Source organism: Sceloporus occidentalis, unplaced genomic scaffold, assembly GCF_023333645.1.
Source record: "Sceloporus occidentalis isolate IW3139 unplaced genomic scaffold, rSceOcc1.0.p SCAF_2, whole genome shotgun sequence".
NCBI classification, from domain to species: domain Eukaryota; kingdom Metazoa; phylum Chordata; class Lepidosauria; order Squamata; family Phrynosomatidae; genus Sceloporus; species Sceloporus occidentalis.
This window is the reverse complement of record NW_028316982.1, coordinates 163,871,256-163,894,105: the sequence shown is the minus strand read 5'-3', so window position 1 is coordinate 163,894,105 and position 22,850 is coordinate 163,871,256. Positions and strand designations below refer to the sequence as shown.

Below are 22,850 nucleotides of genomic sequence, written 5' to 3'. Positions count from 1 at the left end.
CTCTATAAATAGAAACAGCAAAAGAAGAGGCAGACTTTTTAAAAAAATCAAATTGTAAAACTTGCAATCATTGGCAACAGTGTTCTTGCTTACCCCACACAGAAGTGACCAGATAAACAGCATAAGGTGAGAAATGTAATGAATTTAGAAAAAGACAGGCTTGTATTGTCAGAATGGAAAGAGAAAACCTAAATAATAATCTGTTATGTAAAATACTAGATTCAAACCAGATCAGGCACATTTTGCCCTGAACATAGTTTGCAAGGCAAACACAAAAACACACATTGATGTTTAGTACAAATTCGCAAACCTTAAATCTGCAAGAGACACAGAAATGCTTTAAAGAAAGGGAGGATCAAATGTACAAGTCATGGTCAGATTTGCCCACCTAATGCCAAACCACAGTTTAGCATCACATCTGAATCATCCTGTTGTATTCAGGAGTATGCATCATATCTGTGTTTGGCAAACAGTCCACTCAAGTGACTGCAATGCAAACACTATGTGTGTCTTCCTGTAGAAAAACAACCACTATTGAAAAAGTAAAGACCATTGCAGTGAAGTTACTCTGTCAAGCTATTCACATAGAAAGACTAAGTGCCAAAACAAATGGCCCTAAAGGGGTAGTGTGATGCCACCCTTTTGAATGCCAGATCAGGGCCATGGCAGAAGCATGCCACAGCCCAATCCAGCTTTTTTCTGTCCCAGAAAGAAATGGCAAAATGCAGCTGCTTTTGGGGGTAGAAAAAAGCCACTCTTTCTGCCACCACCATGGCTTTGCAGCACTCAGGTGGCGTGCAGCATTTAAATGCCGTGCCACTGGAGCACCATGAAGCCGGCCCACATGTGGGCAGGCGGGTGGTTTCCAGGTGGCATTAGGACATACATCATGCATGCGCCACTCCCCCATGCTGTCTGCAAGGCAGCTTTTAATGCCAGTTTGTACTGGATCAAACAAAGAACTGTGCATAACTACTCATGAAATACAAGTATGCAACATTTGAAAAGGCAAAGAGAAAATGTCTATAAAATTATTTTGAGTACAATGAGATTTAAAGTACGGTAGGTGATATGAGATATGGCTAACATCTTGTGATTGTGAAAGCATTTAATGTCCTGTGAATGAAATGGCCAAGCATGCAGAAAAGGCAGGGAAAAAATCACCTTTTGTTCCATTAGAAACTTAGACTGCTTGAAGTCTGAGAAAGCATAAAGATTGTAGACTGCTCAACAGAAAGGCACTGATGTTTAGTCTGATTTTTCCAGAAGATTGATGGAAGTACCCGTGTACATCATTTATAGTTTAAAGCAAGGAAGCAGTAATTTAGGAAAAGAAGGATGAAGGACAGGAATATATTGGGAGAAGGAAAAAAGAAACACAAGGAATAAATCTGATTAAACGCTAAAGGCATTCTAGAGCATATTACAAAAGACACAATAATGTGATGCTTGGGAACAGCATAAAAGAAGATTCAGATTCCAGCCATAGAGGCGTCACTGTATATATGCAGCCCAGAATTTCTTAGAATGAGAAAAACATTTTGCTTATTATCAGTGCATTTCTAACTGTGTTTGTTTAGAACTAAGTACCTTGTGGTTTATTGGGACCTAAGGCTTACTCTCTGCTAAGGGGATTAGGGTTATGTATGCCTACTCATCATATTATATTGCATTATAATAATTACACAGACAAATTATGTCCAATATCAGAGACAATCATGTCTCGGTATACCAGTTGCTCTGAAATAGGATCAGGTGGGTGCTTACAACTCCCATTTCCCAAATGTGTGCTTCCCACAGTTATTTGGTTAGCCACCATCAGAATATAATGCTGGACTAGATAGATCTGTAGTATGATTCAGCAAGGCTTGTATATTCTTAACTGGGGACAAAGTTTAACCTAAGACCCTCTCTGGATCTTTCTTAAGTCTGCTAAGGTTTATATCAAGCAAACAGATTTGAGTGGTGGTTGTTTTTTTTTATTTAACCAGCTACTTCAAGCACACTTTCTAATAGGTGGTTGTCAAACTGATAAGATGCCTTTCAGTTGTCTAATCATATTGAGCTATTTCTAAATACTGTACTTTTGAACACTTATTTGTCTCCTTGTTCTGGAAAATTATGTTGTTTTATATAATTCCTAAAAATTCATAGTTTAACAAAATAACTTACTGAAATGAATACTGGTTGATAATACTGGCTGACAAATGAACATGGATGAACAAATGACATATTACGTTATTTAGACTAAACTGATGGCTCCTATTGATCAACTATGGTTTAACATTGATGTTCAAGCATCAGAGGTTTTGCCAACCAAGTTGTAATCAATATTACAGGTGATACCTGTTGTTGCTATCTTGTATCACTTTTGGCTGTACACCGCTATGATCGAATTTGGAATAGCGGTATATAAATAATAATAATAATAAATAAATAAATAAATAAATAAATAAATAATATAGAAATGTAATCAGGCCAGAAAGTTTCCCATGATTCAACTATAAAAATAATTAATTTCACAGGAAAAGTTTTTTTGAGATCAGAAAAGCATGCCCTGCTCTTTTCTTTTACCTATCCTTGCCCAATCCTGGCGTTTCCATTTGGCTGAGGAGTCTGATCTTAAATAATTGCTTTGGAATTCACTATGCTTAATTCAAAAAGAAAATTATTGATCCTAGTGTTTGCTTTGATGTTCTTAGAACTTGTTTCTCTCTTATTCTGTATGAAAGAGTAACTGTATAGATTATGTAGACTCAATTCAGTCAATACTCCCTCCGGCCTTCTCTGTGAATATAACATAGCAATAGTAAGTACATTTCTATACCACTTATCAGTACAATTAAGCACTCCCTAAGCAGTTACAATGTGTAAGCTAATTGCCCACAACACTCTGGGTACTCATTTAGCAACCTCAGAAGGATGCAAGCCTGAGCTGAGCTTGAGCCCCTGGCTGGTACTGAACTCGCACCCTTGAGGTTTGTGAATGAGTGGCTGCAGTACAGGCATTTAACAATTGTGCCACGAGCCTCTGCATTTCATCTTTGTGTCCATTTTCTCTTCAGAAACCCAGAAATCAGCACCCTGATTTAAGACTATATAAACCAGATTTCACAAGCATAAACCTGATTCAAAAGTTATACCCAAACATGGCTGTCCTGGGATGTTGCATATGGAACCTAGGGCATAACATTTTTTCACCTAAAAGACATTTGGAGACAGTAAAGGAGAATATTGTCTGAACCAGGTATGAATTGCAGTGCTCTGGTAGCCCAAAAGGTTAGGAAAAACAGACATCTGAAACTAATTTGTCATTACAAAGTGTGTTTTAAAAAGATACTGGAAGTTTAGAATATTTTGAACAGATTAGATTAATGTAGAGGAAGAAAGACAGCTAGCAGAATCGTGATGCAGTTATAGGTCAGTGTTGTTTTTTATATTTATATTATCCCTGAACCAGGAACCTATCTTTATAGAAAATAGTTTTAGAAATATGCAAAGAAAAGTTTTAATTATACGTGTATCATATTTTACCCTTATTTTTCAGATAAGTGCTGCTTGTAGCAAGCTCTGTGATCAGAACTGTGTCCTTCCCCCCAAATTATCAGAGGTCAAATCCATCAATGGTTCATACATTAATGTCTGCTCATATGAGCATGTAAGTAGAAATAATCTAAGCCGTTTGGCTTTACGTAGTCTTAAGTAGCTAATAGCACTCTTTGCAACCTCAAAATGCAATCTCAGGCATACTTATGGGAGTCAAACCTCATTTGATCTCAGGAGAACTAAACTAATACTGGGCAATAATTAAGATTAGTGACTCATTATGTATTACCATACATATATAATACAATAATAAGACTACTTTGTTTTTACCTGGGTTCTTTCTGTTGCTGTAGGCCACAGTTGCCTGCATAAGACTTTCTTCAGTACATCTGGAAGAAGGCTCACAATTATGAGCATAATAATACCCAGCCATGCAGGACCACTAGATAGCATTTGTAGGAACACATAGTACATCCTCTGGTAATTGAGAAAAGGCCTAGGGGCAAGAATAAAAACAAAACATAGTCTGGATGAGAAACCAAAGAATATCCAAGGAAATTGGTGATTTTTAAATTCTAAGTATTTCATACCCTTCAACTGTTCTGATTTTGCAGGAACATTCATAATCCTCTGTCATACCACTTTTTCTGCTGCTGTTAAAATATCCCAGTCTTCCCTCTGTGCCCTCCCCACTCTCCATCTTTATCTTTGTCTTAGTTTTCATTTACATTCAGTTAACTCAGTAGAGGAGGGAAAGGGGCAGAATTTTGACCTTCCTAGTGCACTCTGACAAAAGCAAACTGTTGTAGCTTCTCCTAGCTTGTGTGTTGTTCTTCATTAATTCTTATGTTGCTGGGCCACATGTGCTCTAATTTTCATCTGTAAAATATTAGGGGGTATGGTATCTATATTCTCACCTTCAAATTATCAGAGTGACTAGATTCAAAGCATTAATGTTTCATATGATTTCTTTTTCTCTCTCTTTAACTGAACACTGAGATAAAGAAGTTAAACATGGTATGACTATCTTTTTCTTATTCATTCTCCTCTTTTTAATGTGTGCAATCTGTCTTTTCCCTCATAGTCTTCACCTTCTGTCAGGAGAAAATTTATTTTGCAGACAACCACAGATACAATCTATAGAAATTTTGGAATTCATAGCAAAGCATCTATGTACTCCCTGATACTGTATCAAGACCACTTTCTTTTGGTAACAGGTAGACTTGAACCAGATGAAGCAGGAAATCCCTGCACAGAGCCAAATCCTGTGGAAATAATATTACTGCACATACGAAGCAATTCAACTTAAACTGGGCAAGGCTTCTGCACAAAGTAGCTGAAGCAGACAATCTATTTGAGATTAAGGGCATATCCACACTTCAGAATTAAAGCAGTCTGACACCACTTTAACTGCCATGTCTCTATTCTACAGAGTCCTGGGATTTGTAGTTTGGTGAGGCATCAGAGCTCTCTGGCAGATCAGACTGAATAACAGAGGCCCGAAACAGACAGGCCAAAAAGTGTGGTTTCTGACTGCTTTGAGGGCGTGGCATGCAGAAGACACATGCCTCCGATGCATCTGAAAGTTGCTCTGAGGCCACCTAAGGCAGCCCAATCCTGGCCAGAAAAGGAGCAGCAAAAAAACACACCTTGCCAGTAGCCCATTCAGGACCGCAGTGTTGGCCAGTTTCAGGATAGGACCAAATGCGTTTCGACAAAGAGTCTTCGTCAGTGGTCAGAATAGACTGTTGTTACAGCATGGGAGAAATATCAATATATAAGGCCTTATTCATCTGTGGGACATCCAGGTTACTGTCCATCTTCGACAACTAATTACTTACTTTCACTGGGTGTATCCACATATATTGATATATCTCCCATGCTGTAACAGCAGCCTATTCTGACCACTGACGAAGACTCTTTGTCAAAACGTGTTTGGTCCTATTTTATCAATTTACCACTTGTAATGGGCTTTCTATGTTATCCTTTCTATTTGTGTCCTTGGAGGTGTTGAAAACCTCAGTTGTATTTGTATTTGATATGTATGACATCTCCAATATTTGATTTATTCGTTGGGATTTATAGTTCTTTAGCCTAGTACATATTGGCTACACCGGCTCTTTTACTCATTTGCCTCAGAAGCTTTTGATTTTATCTTTGGGCTTTGCACACAGACCACAGCATTTTTGTCTGTTTGCAAGATTGAATATATTTTACCTATCCCTTACATTTTTTAATCCAACTCTTCCAGTTTGTTTCCAATAAAACTATTGCTATTTTATGATCATTGCTCCTTTTTTTCCCCCTAGACGTTTTTGTTCTGCAACTCTTTGTTTGGGCTTAGGGTCACACCTCTGTGTCTTTATCGTAACAGAACTGCACAGGAATTATGCATGTTGTTATTGCTGCTGTTGAGTTACAATAATAGAATTACAGAAGAGGCCTCAAGGGCCATCAAATCCAACCCTCTGCCATGCACAATACACAATCAAAGCACTCCCGATGGATGACCATCCAGCTTCTGTTTAATAATCTCTATAGAAGAGACTCCGTAACTCTATGAGGGAGTGTGTTCCACTGTCGAATAGCTCTTACGGTCAGGAAGTTCTTCCTAATGTTGAGGTGGAATCTCTTTTACTGTAGTTTAAATCTATTGCTCTGGGTCTTATTCTCTGGAGTAGCAGAAAAACAAGCTTGCTCCATACTCAATGAGACATCCCTTCAAATATTTAAGCATGGCTATCACCTCTTAACCTTCTTTTCGCTAAGCTAAACATACCCAGCTCCCTAAATCACTCACTCTGAAGCACAGTTTGGCAGAGGGAAATATGGCTTGTTTTAAAGTGAAATTGTGTGGTTTTCTCTGATGGCAGCATGGCAGCTGTGCCCCCAGTAGATTTGGGGGAAGGGTAACGTGTCCCAGAACCACTGGAAGGTATCCATTTGTGGTTCAGAATGTGAGGTTAATAGAATTGAGGAGACCAACGTTCAAATTTCCACTCATATCACTAAATCAGTCTCTGCTTAATGTTCCTCACAGCGCTGATGTAAGAATAAAGTGGAATAGAAGGATTATTGCATACCCTGAGATCCTTTAAGAAAATGTAGAAGAAACTTACAGTATAATATAGTATAACAGATGTGTGCAATCAGACTTAAAGTGCATATTTCATTAATATATTATCCATGTTATGATTCTGCAATGGCAAATACATTATGGGCCATAGTAGTTTCTTACCAGATGATTCCTCCCCAGAGAAGAGAAAAGACAATGTAGAAAAGTAATGACCCCCAGATCACAAAGTGGTTGATCCAAGTCCAGTAGTGTGTATCTAGTGCAAGCTGTATGAAAAGATATTTAGATAACATCTTAGGATAAATGACATTATCAAAAAAAGAAAGAGAAATATTTAACTGTCTTGGCACTTACAACATGCTGGACTTCACAGTTTGTTTGATTTTTTTTAAATAAGGAGGGCCCAGCAACTATGAGGTAATAAGAACCTGAACTCTATCATGTATCTGCTCCAACTTGAAATATTACGGTAGTTAAAATTACCTTTACACAAAACAATATAACCTAATGCAAATTACAGAAGATTATATTACATCTTGACAGCATCAGGACTAGATGCCCTCATTTTCTATCTTTATTCCTTTTCAATGAGGATTTTCTCGATATTTTTAAAAATGACTTACTTGATCTTCTTGCACAGTAGATCTTCTGTAGCCTTCCATTTATTCTAGAAACACATTTATCTTCTCAGACTATAAAGTCACTTCTGCAAAGTTATCCTCTAGAGCAATGGTCCCCGAACTGTGCTCTTTAAGGGATTTTGTACTTCAGCTCCCAGAATCCCAGACTACTGGCCAACATGGCTGAGGCTTCTGGGAGCTGAAGTCCAAAATCTCTTAAAGGGAACAGTTTGGGGACCACTGCTCTTGAGCATCACTAAGCCATGAAGACAGATATTATGGTAGTCAAATTCTTCTAAAACAGAATGACAGAACTAGAGGCTAATTTTTCCTCTCTATAACTTAGGGCCATTCTCACTACACAATTATAGTGCTATATTCTATTTTACCTGCATGACTTCATCCTATGGAATCCTGTAGTTTGTAGTCTGGTGAGGCTCCAAAACTTTCTGGCTAAGGTTGCATTTACACTGCAGAAATAATGCACCATAGCATTAAGCTAACTGCCATATGGAATCCTGGGATTTGTAGTTTGGTGTAGCACCAGAGAGCTATGGAATCCTGGGATTTGTAGTTTGGTGTAGCACCAGAGAGCTCAGTCAGAGAAGACTGAACATCCCACAAAACTACAAATCCCAAAATTCTATAGCATTGAGCTAAAGCAGTGTTGAACTGCATTATTGTAGTTTTGTGACACATTAACCTTCTCTGTTAGAGTTAGGTGCTACAATTCCCAGAATTCCATAGCACTGAGCCATGCCACTAAAGTGGTGTCAAACTGGATTATTTCTGCAGTGCAGTTACAGCCTCAGTCACAACTTCAACCCAGAAATCTCAGACAGTGCTCAGCCCTGGAGTACTTCAAGACTATGAATCCAATCCTTACTAGAGAATGTGACCCATTTCAGAAAAAGCACATTCCCAGCATATCAGTGCACCAAGACACCAGCATTTTACTTTCTTTTGTATTTCCCAAATATGCTGCCGATCAATTGGATTGGATGACCATAATTCTGATATATTAAGATAGAGGAGAAGCTACCCACTTTCCCACACCAGGTATAACAGATACACTTCTATCATGTTCTGTATCCCACTACAGTCCTATTTTTTATAAAGTCCCAACGTCTGACTTTTCTCATAGAGAAGGTTTTCTTATGGTGCTAGTTCAATTTCAACATATAATATGCAGAATATTATACCTTTAGGGTAACAGTGAATACTAGAACAGTAAACACTAGTGTCCCAAAAGTCCAGTTTCCAAACATCTATGGGAAAAGGAAAAACATGATTTAGTTCTAGGTTACACACATTCTAATATAACAAGTAACATTCAGAACAGTGCACCAAAATATTGAGTGCATACCCTGTCATGGGAAGGTACATTTTCACTATAAGTAGGCCTGACCTTAACTTTTCAAGCCAGCATGTGTATAAGGGTAACAGGGCAGGTAACATTTTTTGAAACTGGGGCAAAAATTCTGACTTGAGGACTTTCTGGGAGGACTAAACAGACTACTAAAATGCCCCTCTCTTGCAAACCTTCAAGGAAACAAAATCAAAATATCCTGATTTTGAAAACTGGGTATTTTAAAAAGGTAGTGGTGTGTCCTCAAACATATTTAAAAGGAGAATTTACCTTCCTAGAAGCTTTCAGAAGAGGAAGTTCATACACACTTTGTCTTGCCAGGGAAAAAAAATACTCCACACTGCAACATTTCATTGCCGATACCTTTGTTTTTCATACAAGAAAACCAGTGTTCCTTTTCTACCATTACAACTATCAGAGTGGATGGATTCTTTTCTCTATCTCCTAGCAGAAGCATGCTAAGGCTACATACATGGAAGGGGGCATAACAGACTGAACACAGCAATTTGATGAACAAACAAATATTATTCTATCAGTTCAAGCAAGAGGACAAACAACTTTTTTTAAAAAAACTAGAAGGTGCATATACAGTCATGATGGAAACAAGAAACATATAGGTTGAAATTCCATACATGTATATTTGGGAGTATGTCCAACTGAATACAATGGAGCTTACTTCTAAGTAGACAAGTATAGGATTGTGCTGTGAGTACTGAATGCAAAACAAACAAAAACAAAGCAATGGCCTGTATCAAATAATTGTGTTTTCTATTTGTACTGAATACTAAAAGGCTGTCTGTCTGTCTTTCTGCATCTTCTAACAAAAATATCAGTGTGAGTGGATTTCTGTGAATGTACTTTTCAGCTTTGATCTCCTACACTCCCACATTCTTGCCTATTACAGGAATTTTTCAAAGTAAAATTTGGATGAAATAGTTGTAAGCTTTAGAAAATAACAAAGAGGCAAAGATGCAAGAGGAAAGCGGATATCAGCAAATTCCTGCCTATTGAATAACCAAACCTCTCTGCTAATGGGTGAGGAATGGGACAATATTTTAATAGTTGAGTTACTGGTAGCTTCCACGGTGTGGCCACAGTAATTGGTAGCTGAGACTGACAAACACTGATATTTTATCTTTGCTTTTTCTTGCACACTGCTTTGGATTTTAAAAAAAATAGAAATGTAATACAGTTGGCTCTCCATATTTGCAGCTTTGATTTTTATGGATTTGATTATTTGTGATTTTGATTAATGTTTTCTCTAGGCAACTCTAGGTCCTCCAGTGCAACTCTGCCAGAAGTTAACCATAGAGTTGTGCTAGATAATCTAGAAGTTTCTAGAGAAAACACTTCCCTGGGCATTGGTTGGTCTTCCAGCTTGATTCTATGATCAACTTCAGGTAGATGTTGACCACAGAGTTGCACTGGATGACCTGGAGATTCCTAGAGAAGGGTTAAAAAATAGTGTTTTTAAATTTCTGTTTTTCCACATTCACAGGGGTCCTTCATTCCTAACCCCAGCAAATGTGAAGGGATCACTGTAAAACCAACAACAAGAATATATATATAGTATTATTCCCAGCAAAGTTAGCATATTTTCCCTTATTTTAATTTTCTATCTTCAAAGTGAGCTCATAAAATATGGGTTGGAAAGAATAAAACTAAGCCTAATCTGATAAGAACTTCTCTATATTAGAGGCAACTGTATATGTATATAGACAACTATGTTATAACTGTCACAGAGCATAGATGCTACAATACAAATTTACAAAAACAATGTGTCATGACACAGGTTGTTGTGTCCAATGCTAAATAAACAAAATAAACATCAAAATAAAAGTTGTTCCTGTAATTGCAAAGTTTCTGGTCTATACTGTGCCTTTAGAAGGAAAATAATCAAACTGGATGCCATCTGCCTAATGCCTGACACCTAATCGCTGTCCACACTCTATTTGAAGACCTCTAGGGAAGTCTTATGTTTGCCATGTTCCTATTCTCTTGCTAACTTTGCCAGCCTCTTGCCTTTAGAAGCCCAAACTGTATTTCGAAAAGCTCAACTGAAGCATTAAGTTATTGCAATACTAGAAATCTGGGGACTGAAAGAATATCTATTTTAGGGAGGTAGAATTTTTATTAGAGAAGCCCTCCCCATGTCTACCCCTTTACACATGGTCATACTACTGCTTATCTTTTGAACAAACCTAAAGGGAGGTGGAAGGCAGGAAATAGAGGGAAAACAGACCCACTCCCATAATACAGCAGTAAGCAAAAGAAGATACGAACAACTGAGTCTGTCTTCTAGGGCCCCAAGGCATTTGGGTGCAGCTTTTTTAATGCGATGACTGTGGTCAAAGGTGAAAAACAAAAACAAAAAAATGCCAGTAAAAAAGAGAGAGAGAGAGAGAGGTTAATTCCCCATTGTTCTGGACCATTAGAAAAAAATGATCAGATGCATTTTGTAAGAAGATATTTGAGAGCTAACAGTTCTCTGTATTTAGGATGATTCCAAAGTACTCATGTAACTGGATTACCATTCACTTTATGAAAAGGAATGATATGAAATTTACATTTAATGACATTTATATCAAGCGACTGCTCAGACCAGGGCTGAGGAAACTGTAGTTCCCAAAGATGTTTTCCAGGCTTTGCAAGTGTCCTCGCCCCATTTTGGGGGGGATTTTTATTTTTTTATAATACTCAGAAAGCCCTGACAGTCTTTAGGAGATATGAGAGGCAATTCTGCCATTTTTGTTTGTTTGCTTGTTTTGTTCCTTTGAGCTGTTTTAGCTCTAGGAGAAGATTATTTTTTAATAACAAGAAAGTAAACCAGAAGGAAGTGACTTTTGGTTACTTCTTCATGGAAAAAAGGCCACTCCATCCCACAACAATCTGGGGGTAGAATCATAGAATCATAGAGTTGGAAGAGACCACAAGGGCCACTTAAAGGTACACTTAAAACATATCAAAACTGCACCACATGCAGTTCCATTTTTAAAAGTTGGGGGAATGTGACGGACTCTAAGGTTCTCTGGTGTAAGGCATGTACAAGTTCTTGGTGGTAGGGTAGTTGCTTAGACATTGAGACTTTAGACGATGAGACAGGCATTGAAGCTTAGATACTGAGACATGGGCGGGATACAGACGGGCAAAAAGGGGTGTATTCATGATGTCATGAAGGTAGAGCCTTCAGACGGGCCTTACCTGAATGCTGCCATGAACACGCCCCCCGCACGCCCCAAGCGGGAAGAGGCGGCATTAAAAAGGTGCTGCTTTTCTCCGCTTCTTTTCCGTTTGATGCGCAGCTGCGCAGCTCCGTCTGTAAGCTGCTGCACCGGTACGCCAGAATTGCTACGCCACTAATTTAAGTTGCCCATTTAAAAGCTCCGAGTCAGCTGCGTCGCATAATGAGTCGGGGTCCTGGAACATGCGCAGTTTGCAGTCAGGCTTTAATTGCAGCGTCAGCTGCCATGCAGGTGTGGAAGCTGCAGCACAGCTGCAGCGCATTTTAAGACTCGTAACCCTAACCCTAACCCTAACCCTAGAGCAACATGTACGCATGCGCTGCTTGGAAAGTTTGGACTTTAAAGTGAGCCTCTACACACATTCCTGTGCCATTTTCACCTAACAATAAAAACCGGTAAACTGTAAATATTTACATATGTACAAGGGAGGTGATGGGGGATGGCAGGGGGACAGCGGTGGCAGCGGCGACAGCTGTGGCTGTGCATTGCAGATTCAGCAAGAGCGTGGGGACCAAAGGAGAGGAGGCATCCATGATGCTGGTGACACTGGCAAAGTGCAAGAGGACAAGGATGCCAACACCAGCTGATCACCAGCTGGCAGGAGACCACCATTGTTCTTGGGCAGAGCGGGGAAAAAAGTTTTAAAGGGGCTTGGGCACTTTAAATGTGCACATAGGCTTTCTGCCGCCGCTGCTTAGCGCTGCAGCTGCGCAGCTGCGCATCCGCCAGCCGGCAAAAGAAAAAAAAAGCCCCGTTTTTGGCTGCCCGTGAGGAAGCTGCCTCTCTCTTTGCAGCGTCCTCCGAGGCGGCGGTTTGGAAACTCCGGGTCTGAAACGGCCCCAGGTGAGGTGTCTTCACTGCCCCCTATGTGGAAGCCCCATCTCCTGAGCCACGCCCCCGGGGCGGGCGGTCTGGAGGCTCCGTATTCAGCAGAATACACCTCCAAGACGTCTTCCCCTGCCCATCTGTATCCCGCCATTATTTCTTTAGTATGTCCCTCAGTGCTGTACAAGGATGACAACAAAAACAAGTAAGTGCAACTAAGTGCTACTGTAAGAAGTGGAAAAAGTCTCCTAAAATCTCTAGATAAAATCAAGTAGCTCAATCTTAGATTTATATATGACCATTTATTTATTTATTATATTAATTTGTAACCCACTTTTCTCCCATAATTGGGACCCAAATTTTGCCTGTCACTTTATATATAAAATAATTTGTGAATTAGTTACAAATTTCCACAATTTGAAAACCTTCAAGCCGTCACCTGAAAACTTTTCTTATGCTTAGATATACAACAATATAGATGAGTCCAGACTTTATTTGTTAATTATTCATTACTAATGTCTTTTGGTTCTGATGGGTTACTGTAAGTGGAAGTGTTTATGGTTAGTTTCATATTTGCTAAAGAAAAAACAGATCTGCTGGTAATCCAGACATATTAATTGAGTGGGCAACCTCCATCCCAAGGGCCATGTATCATTTCATGCAGCTGATTTGTTGTTAAGTGCCATCAAATTGACTTCAACTTATGGCAGCCCTATAAATGAGAGATCTCCAAGTCACCCTATCAGCAACTGCCCTGCTCAGGTCCTGTAGATTCATGACTGTGGCTTCTTTGATTGAGTCTATCCATCAAATGTGGTCTTCCTCTTTTCCTACTGACTTCTTCCATACCAAGTACTATTGTCATCCCTTCTCATGATATGTCCAAAACACAACAGTGTCAGTTTAGTCATTGTTGCTTCTAGGGGAGAGTTTATACTTAATTTGCTCTAGGTGTGTTTGTATGTGCCTTTACGTCAACTGTTGACTTATGGCAACCCTATGAATGCCATAGGGTTTCCTTAGACAAGGAAGTACCTCCACCTAATTTCAAAAGACAGCTCAGGAAGCAGCCAGTTCAGATCTCTGTCCTTCCAACCTGCTAGGCAATAAGAAAGGGAGACAGTTTTTATTTCATTTTTTTTACCAGAGATAGCAGACAGAGGGATAAAAAGGGTAGTTCCATCTACTATTGGCTTCAGCCCTTTTCACAGAAAAAAGTTTTCTTGGTTTTGAATCATCCATTTTGAAACAATGCAGACTGTTAAAAAGTAATTGTACCAACCAACTGTGTGGTATCTTGGATTGCATCTCATACATTACTAGAGCCAAAGTGAGCTCCTACTTATTTACTAATTATTTGTTACCTACTTCTGTTTTCCCTCATGAGAGCTGGTATCTTGAGGATGCTACTGCATCTGTAACTCATGACAACGACAGCAAACACTGCAGTAACTATGTATCAAACCAGGCCTACTGTACAGAAAACATCTATTTATCTACTTGTTCTATTTTTATACTTAGCTAAACATGAAGAGAGAATTCACTCAAGTGCACCAGGAACTCGCACTTCACAAGGAAATTAGAAGGGCAAAACCACAGGAAATGGAAGTCAGAATTGAAGCAGTTTATGCTTCCCAGCCAACTAGAAACTGCTCTGAAGGTCTCTGTATAACCTGTTTGAAACGAGACTCCCCCCCCCCCCCCCCAAATTCATCTGAGTAAAAATAAGTGCAATCTTTTTCTGGCATGAGAAAGATATTCTTATTATTGAAAGATAATAACATTATTTAGATCTTGACTATGGATGTAGAACTTGCTGTTTGTATGCCACCAGTATGTGCCTGGAGAAGAGCAGAACTGTTTGTATGCCAAGTCAGGCCAGCATGCCTACTTGCGTGAAGTTGAAGGCTTTCACGGTTGGAATCCATAGTTTTTTTGCAGGATTTTCAGGCTATATGGCTGTGCTCTGGAAGAGTTTATTCCACGACATTTCTCCAGCAACTGTGGCTGGTACCTTCAGAGAATGCTGGCATGAGAGTGAGCGGGGTATATACAGATGCTGGCAAAATGTCAGGAATAAACTCTTCCAGAACATGGCCACATAGCCCGAATACCCCACAAAAAATGCCTGCTTGCCATCTACTAACTGTGTTATTGTCTGTTTTCTGCCTGCACAAAAACTACTGCATGAGGAGCAGTACACCTGTGTTTTATTTTTAAAAAATTACACCCTGCCCTGCAGTTTTACACTTCCTAGGATGCCTTACAAACACACAACCATGAAGCAATCAAGGGGGGAAAAGATTACTTTCAAAAACTCTTAAGATGGCAAAAATGTTTGGAAAAATTGACACACACACACACACACACACACACACACAGAGGTCCTTGTAAAATACTGGCTTTCCCTATTCTAGGTATTATATAGTATCTACTGTCTTTCCACTACTGGTTGCTCATCTTGTTTACAATGGTTTGTCACTGCACTTTGTTTTTTATTTAATGTCATTATTTATAATACCTGTTAAAGCAAATAAAATGTTCTTAAAAACTGCACAAAAATAAATATATACAGGCTATACTTGGAGGAGGTGTTACACCATTCCAGTTAAAACAAATTTGCAAATTTATTGCAGAAGTTAAAAATATAATATGGATTCAAGTGAAGAGTGAAGTTTCTCTTTTATATAGAGATTCATTAATATTGCCTCCCCATTCAAAAGATAAATAAACAGTAAACCTATTTTTGAATGATGCACAGATGGAAAACAAGTTTTTCACCCTTGCAATGTCACCACTGTGCCCTATTTTATTACACTGCAGTTTTAAATGTGAAGACAAATATAAACCATGTGGAAGATGGAAAGAGAGAAATAAAACAAGACCTATTTTAATAGATAAACCTTTAGCCTTACAACAGATTCTGATAAAGCTGTCTGTTATTGGTTTCAAGAAGCACAAATGCAGTCTTTTACTAATTATACATGTAGGCATTTAGGAGTCACAAGGGAACTGATTAGGTTTGAATCTCCATGCCTTTCCTCCTCTTCAATAATTAAAGGACTGGTATCTCATTTGTATATGACATAATTGTAAAAAAACATATGGGAAAGGGATTTTTTCAAAGACATTTTGGGAGCTAGAACTCAGTATTTTTATTTCAGAAGCACAGTGGGCCAAAATAACAAGGGGAGGGGGAGGGGAAGGGGAAAAGCTAACAGCTCCTTTAACACTAATAGGTATATCACACAGAGCTTTCCGGTGGTTTTCTGGGTCAGTTCAGGCTCACTTCTGATGTGACTGCACTTCCAATGATGCGCAGTCACGCCGTAAAGTGAATCTGTTATCAGACGCGATTCCTTTCCATGGGAGCTCCTTGCGAGGTGCTTCAGCAGTGATTCCAAAGTGACCCCCTCATTTTGGTAAAACTGAAAAAAAGTGACTTCACAGAATTCGCTTCCAGGCTCCCTTCGATTGCACTGTGAATTGGTCTGGTGTGGAAAAGCACTCCGATGCCACCCCCCTTGGCCCCCTGCATCCTGCTCCATCATTCCCCTCCTCCTCCTTCATGCCATCTCCTCCTCTCTGCCAACCAGCTGATCTCATCATCCCCTGCGTCCTCCTAGACCCCGATCTGCTCCCTTCCACCCTGCCACCAATCCCATCATCCCGTCTTCTCCTAGACCCCGATCTGCTCCCCTCCTTCACCTTGACACCTAACCCATCATCCCCTGCTGCTCCTGCATCTCCATCTCGCCCCCTCTGCCACCTAACCCATCATCCTCTGACTGCTCCTGCATCCGGATGAAGGATGACAGCTAAGGAGGGGGCAGGGAAGGAGGGCAGCGTCCAGAGCCCCACTGAGCATGTGCAAGGGTGCCGAATTGAATCGTTGAACCCTCAAAGTATTGCTCTGGTGTGGTAATACAATGTGCTCTCACTCCCCTTTGCTTGAATCCGCATCACGTGACTTGCTTGGAATCGAACTGACTCTCTTCCCCCTCACTTCGGAAGGGCAACAGAAAGGCAACCAGGTGTGGTAAAACATCACGTTTTAACCCTAATTCGCATTGCTAGACAGGAGTGACTGTGGAACTGGTGTGAAAAAACATAATGTTTTGCATTGCTAGAACAGGAGTGACAGCAGATCTGAGCTGCAACCCCCCCAAGTGTGATAAGGTCCTAACTGATTTATATTTCTGTGGATATGAAGCCACATCTTCAGATGCAATACAGAGTGATATTAAAGACTTGGAGGATGAGCAAGTAACTCACTTCTGACAAAGTGGGTGATGTTATTAGTACTGTAGATGAGTAGATGTGGGGGCAGAGTTGGCATCTGGGTTTGTGGTAGGCTCTTGTCCTTGTGTTAACATCCACGTTTTCAGTTTTGTGGCACAAATATGGACAATGAACCCTTATAAATTGATAAGAGCCTCTTGCAGGTAAGGTACATGGAAGACTATTCATAGATGCAATTTAACACTGGTTAAACTGCATAAAATAAATGGTAACATTTCAAAGTATTGTTGGAGAAGCTGTGGTGCAATTGGGACAATAGATCACATGCGGCTGCATTGCATCAAAGTGGTATCTTTTTCAAAAAATTGATTTTTTGAAGAAAATAATTCATCATACCCAGAGGTGCTAAATGTTATTAAACATTGTTGAAGGGTGAAATGCAAATGTGCAGCATAATCAACCTACTGCCAAATTGTTCAAGTCTGCAAGGTTAGATGGTTCCAGAAAGATATGACATTTGTTGGGAGGCCATCTACAACAAGTGCCAAAACTGAGGAGGCATTTTCAGAAGGTACCTTCCATATAGTCTCTGAAGGTTAAGGGCAACCAGACAAGGGCATCAGGGTCTGGTGTTACAAACCTTTGCTATCCTGGCTGGAGAATTCTGTGGCTTGTAACGGCCTTTCCCAAGTTGTTTTTCCAAGCTCTGCTTTAGTATCTATTTAATACACCCTGTGTTCACTAGGCTATTGCTCTTTCATACTTTGGACTTGATACCTGATAGTTTAAAGCCCACTGAACTAGAAGCTGCAATTTCTTTTAATGTTATTCTAGTTTCATCCCCACAGTGATTGTTTAGTCCATTTTTATCAAGTGATCCACATTGCTGTTTTATGTTTCTCATCTTATTCACAAAACCCTGATAGTTATCTCCTTTCCATTACATTGCCTCATAAACTGACTCCATTATGCTAGCAATGTTCCTTTCTCTGTGCTCATGAAGGAAAGAAGAGGTGACAACAGTGGAAGGAGAAAGCTACTGGCATGTTTCTTAAATACCTAGTTTCCAGGGGACCAGTCTAGTCAAGGCAGCAATGGAGACTGGTGGCTGTGGTGTCAATGGGGCAATGAATCCATATGGGAAAGAGGTGACACAGAGCTGACACTGCCATCTTTTTCCTCCCTTCCTTTCAGTACAGTTCAAACCAAGCCTATATTTGTTTGTTGCTCTACAGAGCTGACATTGCCATCTTTTTCCTCCTTTCCTTTCAGTACAAGCCAATCCCAGCCTATATTTGTTTGTTACTGCACAGTAGTCTTTAAAAAACACCTACTCAGTACTTATTTTTTCCGTTTTAAAATATGTAATTTATATATAATGACAGCTGAGTGGGAAGAGAACATATCTGAAAAGCAGAATCCAAAGATATAGCCATGTAAGTCTGGAAAATCAGTATGCAAAGGGATCTTGTAGCACCTTTGAGACGTACTTCTTCTCTACAAGTGTCTCAAAGGTGCTACAAGTGTAGAGAAGATGTTAGTCTCAAAGGTGCTACAAAATCCCTTTGCATACCTGAAAAGGGACAAGTAAGGCATATTGCTACTTACAAGAAGTGTAAAATACTTTATAAATTCACATCCTCTTGCTTTTCTGGTTTTTTGTTTGTTTTTAAAAAGCAAATTTGGGGCAGCTTTTTCAATTATTTCAATAGAAAGGGTAGGAAAACATAGAAATCTAGTATTTTAACTGGAACCCATCAGTTCCAAAGTTGGATAGAGAAAGAGGAAAACACACATCATGACAAAACCACAGCAGTCTTACCATGTGAGTGCTGGCTGTCATTAGCTGAGGATAGGAAGAGAAGCAAGTAGCAAAAAAGAAAAAAAAAGCAAGACACAAATAAAATAGACCACATACATGTTAACATGCAAATAAAAAGCTGAAGGACTTTAAAATTATATTCAGTGTCACTTAACAAGTACATATAGAAATGCTTTGAATGGATGTATGTTGTTCTCTTCAAATTAACTACGATGCTTATTACTATAATCTCGGAATGTTCATTTCTTGACATGAAAGGTAATCGGTTTTAAATGAAATCAAACAGTTGAAAATACAAGTATGTATTAATGGCAAAGTGAACCACAGTAACAATATATGGTTCAGAAAGGAAATCTGTTCACCTTAATTGTATTATCATTTCTTACTATAGTTCATTTTAATATTTATTTTATGATAACTTATCTAGAATGACCAAGTTTGGTGGGAGGTTCACAAAGATTAAAAAAAATATCAAAATCTAAAAAAAATGATAAATCATGACCAAAAATATCCAGCAACAGAGAGGAATAAAAACAAGATTGTATGGCCACTCAAATAACACAACAAATAGAAACTGTGTCTGCTGATAAAAAAGTTAAATTAACCAGGAAGATACAGCTTATTGTGAGGCCCAGATCAAATCCAGGATTCAATATAGGCTAGTTTTACTCTCTTGCATGAACTCGCTGCAGACACCAGTGCTAGGCTCATTCAAGGTAAACTAATAATCCTGACTCTCTTTATATGTAAACAAAGCCAGTGGATTAAAATGTAGCCGTAAAATAACAGGAGAGAAAAAGAAACCTTAATCTGCTGCCATAATAACTATAAAGAATAAGCAGGCAAGGATCTTTCAGTAGGGTTTTCAGCAGCCAAGATTAAAGGCCCTTGCACTAATAACCAGATGTTTTCCTTCATTTGGTAGGGGCCAAACCAGGAACTTTTAACTGAGTGCTTGGCATCAAGAATTCAGACTACTCCTTCCTTCCAGTTTACGATAAAAGCTAAACTGTTTTCTATTTACAAATAACCACATTAACTAGATTATGAAATACCAAATTATACTTAATGAGTAAAAAAAAAAAAGACATAAATAACAGTTTTTCTCAACAATACCTAGCTTCCTATATCTTTCCAATATAATTTTAATCAAGTTAAATACCAACCTGTCCATTGCTGGTCACAGTTGAGTTGTCAAACAAGAAATAGGCACCAAAGAAAAAGACCGCAGCATCAAATAATCCCAAGAATGTCCAGTATATGAATAGACGCCAGCGTAGATGGGCATTCTTGGCAACATCCCTGAATAATGACACAGATACTAATTTTTAAGTGCTAAAGTAAACAAATATCCATTTACATATCCTGAGTGACAGAAAATGCAAAAGTAAACAAATATCCATCTACATATCCTGAGTCTCAGAAATGCTGTCGAGTTTGTATGTACTCTGCTCAGAATGTAACCTTGTGTTCCTACACTATCTGCTTGTATCTTATGAACAATATAGCTTTCCATTTTAGAAGGAGAGAGTAAGGAGTGTATTGCTCACCTTTTAAAACCAGTTCAAGCCTCTTGGCCTGGAGACAGGACGTGGGATGAAGCGGGGATTGTGACTCACTAAATCGCCGCTAAACCGCCGGCCGCCATCAACCCGGGTCTAAGATGGGTCCCATCCACACTCTGCCAACACTTTTTAGAAGCTGGAAAGCTGAGAGGCTTGAACTGGTTTTAAAAGGTTAGCGATAAGCTCCTCAGTGTGGTCTAGTACTGATAACCACATCTTAAGTAATAAAAAGCAACACTAGAGGTCTCCAAAAGATTTGATTTAATTTCAAGAGGGAATTCTTTGTAAGGTGAAGTATCTAAAGCTCCTTTTAAAGTCAAGTACAGAACTTCCATGATTAGAGTCTAATTCAAAAATTTATATGTAACAATTACTGTAGTGAGATCATTAACTCAACATTGATTCCTTTGGTTTCCACCTTGTGGCTAAAAGGAGACTGTGACTAGCCCTTGGAGAGCCTGTAATCTTCATGGTTGAGCAAGGATTTTAACAGTCTCCTGGGTCCTTTTTGAAGATGCTACATGCTATCTCTCACTGGCTCTCATATATATGCTGTAATATTAGGGGTTCATTTTCTGCATATATCATTTATTCATTTGTTGTTTCATTTTACAAGATGTTTCACAGCATGGAACTCAACATGGCTTACAGCAAAATTAAAACAATACAGAGCTAAAAACCTGATAATAAAAAAGCTGAAACACATTAAAACATTAATCTTTAAAAATATAAAAATCATTTAAAAACATAACATAAAGATAAATGTCAACACACTCTCTTCCTATAAAAATACTCTTCCGAATAACAAATGTACATGCAAACTGACAAAGATTACACAATAGTGGCAGTTGGTGGCTTCCAGATCACTAGGGTAATTCATCTACTTTTAATGTCAACTTTACAGGAATTGCTTTATTACAACAGCTGCACTGGGATCCTACTTCCTAGTCAGTTTCCAAATATAATTCAGTGCTGGTATGACATATAAAGCCTTTTATAACTAGGAGTCACACTATCTGAAGAACTGTATTTTCCCATACAAGCCTGTACAAGCTCTAAGACCTTCAGGAGCATCTGTATTCCACTTAATCTTGCCACCTTTGGAGGCACAGTTGGTAGTAATGCAGGAGAGGACATTTTCCGTGGCTGTTCCAAGACTGTGGAACATATTTCCTAGGAAAACTAGGCTAGTTCCCTCTTTGTTGGACTTTTGTGGGTAAGTGAAGACCTTTTTATTCCATTAGGCTTTTGAGTACTGATTGTTTTACAAAACAAAGGGACCGAACAGACAGGCCGAAATAAAGTTGCTTTGGGTCACTTTGGAGGTATGCTGCTTAAATAATACATGCATCTTAAGAGGCCAGAAGCTGCGCCAAAGCTGCGCTCCAGTCCTTAGGACTGGAGCATGGCTTTGGCACAGCTTCTGGCCTCTTAGGACGCATGCATCATTTAAACAACATACCTCAAAAGTGACCCGAAGTAGTTTTATTTTGGATTGTCTGTTTGGGCCCACAGTCTTTTTTTTAAAAAAGTGTGCTATATCACTACTAGTCTTTGTTTTAAAAGAGGTGCTGGTAACCTCACGTCTGGATTTCTGTAATGCACTCTACATGGAGCTACCCTTATGCTTGGTCCGGAAACTTCAGCTAGTACAGAATATGGCAGCCAGACTGGTCTCGGCTACATCTAGAAGAGACCATATTACACCAATTTTAAGATCTTTTCACTGGTTGCCAATCAGTTTCTAGTCCCAGTGCAAGGTGTTGATTATTACCTTTAAAGCCCTAAATGGCTTGGGTCCAAAATATCTCCAGGACCGTCTCCTTTTGTATAATCCACCCTGCTCACTTAGATCCTGTGGGAGAAATCGGCTACAACCACTGAAAACCAGGTTATCAATGAAAACTGCCCAAAGGACCTTCTCGGCTAACACTCCCAGACTATGGAATGGCCTGCCGGATGAGATCCATCATATAACCACCTTAAGAGAGCTTTAAAAAAGCTGTTAAGATGGATCTCTTCTGGCAGTCCTTTTCCTGAATAGACACCTGGCCACCAAAGAGAGAAAGTAATGGACTGATCTCATTGCTGTTTGCTTGTCCATTGTTGTTGGTTCATTTTTATTTATTGTTTACATTGTTATTGATCTTTTTAACACGTTTTAATTGTAAAGTGTTTAATTCTATTTTAAGGGAGGGAGGGTTGGGGGATATGATATGTATAATTTATAATGCTGTAAGCCACCCTGATTGCTTGAGTGCAGATGGGGTAGGATATAAATAAATAAATAAATTATTATTATTATTATTATTATTATTATTATTATTATTATTATTATTATTAAAGCACTTTAAGTGATTATAATTTTGAGGATAGTTTAAGTGCTTTTACTTGTAATTTCCCCTGTTTTGAAAGCTGCCTTTGAGTCCCAAATTGAAAAAACAAAGTGATGGTGGAATGGATGGATGGAACTATTAAAAGTGTGGAACCTGTTTTGGAAAAAGGGTAAAGGAACTGGGATAAATGTCAGATTAAACCCCCAA

At 39.0% G+C, this 22,850-nt stretch overlaps 1 protein-coding gene across 5 annotated transcripts in view; it reads right to left on the bottom strand.

Annotated features, from left to right (window-relative positions):
- Nucleotides 1-22,850, bottom strand: part of LOC149319212 (phospholipid-transporting ATPase IH) — a 151,919-nt gene that overhangs the window by 7,771 nt on the left and 121,298 nt on the right. For 2 of the 5 annotated variants that reach the window (XM_089511300.1, XM_089511302.1), the window contains exons 25-28: nt 19,909-20,044; nt 8,445-8,510; nt 6,785-6,888; nt 3,877-4,042 (exon numbers count right to left, since the gene is read on the bottom strand). In XM_089511300.1, coding sequence (XP_089367426.1) covers nt 3,877-4,042; nt 6,785-6,888; nt 8,445-8,510; nt 19,909-20,044 — 472 coding nt within the window. Of the gene's footprint in view, nt 1-1,164; nt 1,254-3,876; nt 4,043-6,784; nt 6,889-8,444; nt 8,511-18,742; nt 18,767-19,908; nt 20,045-22,850 lie in introns of all 5 variants that reach the window. The other 3 variants (XM_089511301.1, XM_089511299.1, XM_089511303.1) reach the window with 3 other exon arrangements.